The following is a 3,290-nucleotide window of genomic DNA, read 5'->3' on the forward strand; positions in this document are numbered from 1 at the left end:
CTGTTAATCCTCCGAGATTTCCATGTGGACCGTGGTTCCGGCATTTACGAACATACCCTCCGAGATATTTCCGCGCTGCGCTAAATCTTACAAACAAGTCCAACAGCATGACTCGAGAGCAATTACGAGGTCCTCTGAGGGTGTATCCGTGAGCGGAACTGCCCATGAAACCCTATCCATCGCCATTAGCCCCCTCCCAATGCTCCTCGTCTATTTATTCCCTTCCGCGACGCTTCCTTTCCGTTCTTCCTGTTTATGTATTCCTTCCTCCCCTCTTTGTCTCCACAAAAGCTTCGCCTTTTCCATCAGCCGGCGACGACGCGAGAAATTCGAACAAATTCCGGGAGGATTCCATTCGGACGCACGCCGATCGATGCTCTCTTCCTGACCACGAGCTCCACCACGCGCGCGGGAATCGGGTTCTCTGATCGACTGAGGCCGGGGATCGTCTGATTCGGGATCGAGTTCCATCTACTACAAAGGAGGGGTAGTCGCCAGCGTCTGCGAGGTCGTTGCGACTGGAGGAGCCGGGAGGCCATGGGGGCGGGCGTCTCGGGCCTTTTCTTTGGGACTGGCGCCGCCGCGACGGCGGCGGCAGGCGCCACGGGCATGGGCGACCTGCCGGAGCTCTGCGCCGCCGAGGTGCTGCTCCGCCTCGACGCGCCGGAGATCTGCGCGCTCGCGCGCCTCAACCGCGCCTTCCGCGGCGCCGCCGGGGCCGACTTCGTGTGGGAGGCCAAGCTGCCGGAGAACTACCGCCACCTCATCGGCTACGTCGAGGGCGGCGGCGAGGAGGGCCGGAGGCGGCGGCGGAGGGCCGGGAAGAAGGAGATCTACGCTAGGCTCTCCAGGCCCGTGACCTTCGATGACGGCACAAAGGTGAGATATTTTTTCCTGACGAATAGTATGTCCCTTTCCTCTCCATGCGCTTAATTATGACTTCAACCATCGGCCCTGTGTTCTAGTAGTAGTACCTGCAAGTTGGGATGCATCTTCTGCTGAATTAATTTGCTTCCCCCGAGTCTCACGACTTAATCCCGATAAAGTATTGACCTCTGAATCGTTCCAAAATTAATTACTGTCGAGTGGAAGAACTTGTCATGTGTCTTTTAGTATCTCTAAAACTTAGTTCCGAATTAATTGACCCAACTTTGTATCTAGACAGACAAAGTTCAGTCAATTAATTTGGAACATAGGGAGTATTTCTTCGCTTCCTGTAAATTACTTCACAAATTTGAGCCCTACTATTGGAACTTTTATCTGAAATCTTGCATATCTTCAGCCCAGAAAAACGCATGATTCTTTTTTTATTTTTGGGAGCTAGAAATACTTTTTTTTTACACAAACTGCCAGCTTTGTCTGAAATTTCTTGTCCTTCGTAATTGCAGGAGTTCTGGCTGGAGAAGAGCAAAGGTAGGGTTTGCATGGCGCTATCCTCCAAAGCTCTGGTGATAACTGGCATCGACGACAGAAGATATTGGACACATATGCCGACCACAGAATCAAGGTAAATATTGCCTTGGAACCTTGCACTTTCTGAACCAATGTCTATTTTGCAGTTTGTGTTGAACTAAAAGAAACGTTAGTTGAGTTGCAACTTGCAAGTGGCAACAGAATACTTTATTTTGTTACTGAATTGTTCCTTCTTTCACATGGGCAAACGTATATCAGAGACATGATATCTACGAATACATACAGTCATACACGCTTTCAGTTTTGTAGATAATAATTTGTATAAAGTACACACACGTTGCTTGCTGCCCTGATACACATAAATTCAACATTAATAACTGCTTATATATAACAATGCTGTTAAAATATAATTTCGAGAAAGTACTTCCATGTGATGGCACCAGAAGTATGTGTCTACTATGGTGCCAGTGGGATGACGTTAGTACCCCGCGTAAATGTATTCATGTGTGCAGTAAATAAGGATGCATGACGATATTTGCCCTGGAACCATTATCTGAACCCATTTTGCTCATGCAGGTTCCAATCTGTGGCATACCTTCAGCAAATCTGGTGGTTTGAAGTGGTTGGGGAGCTCGACTTCAGTTTCCCCGTGGGAACCTACAGTCTATACTTCAGGATTCATCTCGGGAAGTTCTCCAAGCGGTTTGGACGCCGTGTTTGTAGCTCCGAGCACATCCATGGCTGGGACAAGAAGCCGGTGCGCTTCCAGCTTTCCACCTCCGATGGTCAGAATGCATTATCTCAATGCTATCTGGATGAGCCTGGGAGCTGGGTTCTGTACCATGCAGGTGATTTTGTGGCCTCGAAGCCTGGTGAAGCACTGAAGCTGAAGTTCTCGATGGCGCAGATCGACTGCACGCACACGAAGGGCGGTCTGTGCGTCGACTCGGTGCTTGTATACCCTAAGGGCTTTCGACCCGAGAAGGTGGTAACTGGCAGGGTCTCGGAGATGAGATCGTAGAGGTGTAGTTGTGTTGGTTACACTAGAGTTGTAGACAGACGCAGCTTGGAGCCCAATCCTATTATCAATTTGGGCTCCAGCATGCAAACCAAGGAAATGTCCGTGTAAAGAATTGTAGCTCCTCCTATTTTGTATGGTCAGAGCGCTTTGTGTGTCCAGTTTCCAGTTTTCCCATGGGTATTTTTTCCTCTCCCTGGTGCTAAATTAGACTTTGAAGCTACGGATGAACGGTTGTACTGAACTGAGATTACACATGTGTTTCCACTTCTCTAATTGGTATTCTTTCTTAGAAACTTCTGTATGTAGTTGTTCTTTCTACTGGTTGTGGTGTTGTCTTTGACTAATGATAAATCCTACATGTTGAGAATTGTCATTTAATTGTGATGTTTGACTGCCTAGCGTGTTCTTCCTGTAGTCAGGTTTGGCAGGCTTTGAAGTTTCACTCTGACGCTCCCATCCGCGTCCTTCAATGGCACACACCCTTTGGGAACACTGTCGTGGGTTGCCGTTTTTGGGATGTCTCTGTCCAGCGGCGTCTTTCAACCGGCCGATCAGCGGACGGTTTTGAACTATTTCACTTTCGGCTATGTTTGTAAAATAAATAGTGTAGTGCATAAATAGATAGTTTTGCAATAACTAACAATTAAATTAAAATCAATAACCCACATAGTTTAAATAAAACCATCTAGTTGTCTCCTTTGTGGCTCCACATATGCTCTAATTTTTTGGAGGTATATGTAGCTTATTCGGTGAAATAGTGGGGTAAAGCATGGCATATCCCTCCAATCTTTGCCTTGGTTCTGATTTCTTTCTTCTAGTTGAAGAAGACCGGAGTGTCATGAAATGCTCTTCTTCA

At 47.5% G+C, this 3,290-nt stretch overlaps 1 protein-coding gene across 1 annotated transcript; it reads left to right on the forward strand.

Moving 5' to 3' along the window:
• The first annotated feature begins 252 nt into the window (after window positions 1-252).
• Window positions 253-2,592, forward strand: LOC124706028 (F-box protein PP2-A13-like). The gene is made up of 3 exons (XM_047237696.1): window positions 253-879; window positions 1,389-1,507; window positions 1,990-2,592. Exons 1-3 carry the CDS (start codon window positions 538-540, stop codon window positions 2,432-2,434), a joined length of 906 nt encoding a protein of 301 aa, XP_047093652.1. The 5' UTR covers window positions 253-537; the 3' UTR covers window positions 2,435-2,592.
• Window positions 2,593-3,290: the final 698 nt, after the last annotated feature.

This window comes from Lolium rigidum, chromosome 4, assembly GCF_022539505.1.
Source record: "Lolium rigidum isolate FL_2022 chromosome 4, APGP_CSIRO_Lrig_0.1, whole genome shotgun sequence".
In the NCBI taxonomy this organism is placed as follows: domain Eukaryota; kingdom Viridiplantae; phylum Streptophyta; class Magnoliopsida; order Poales; family Poaceae; genus Lolium; species Lolium rigidum.

Coding starts and splice junctions, on each gene's coding strand:
- LOC124706028 (XM_047237696.1), top strand. CDS start 538: ATGGGGGCGGGCGTCTCGGGCCTTTTCTTTGGGACTGGCGCCGCCGCG. Junction 880..1,388: donor CCTTCGATGACGGCACAAAG/GTGAGATATTTT, acceptor TCGTAATTGCAG/GAGTTCTGGCTGGAGAAGAG. Junction 1,508..1,989: donor ATGCCGACCACAGAATCAAG/GTAAATATTGCC, acceptor TTGCTCATGCAG/GTTCCAATCTGTGGCATACC.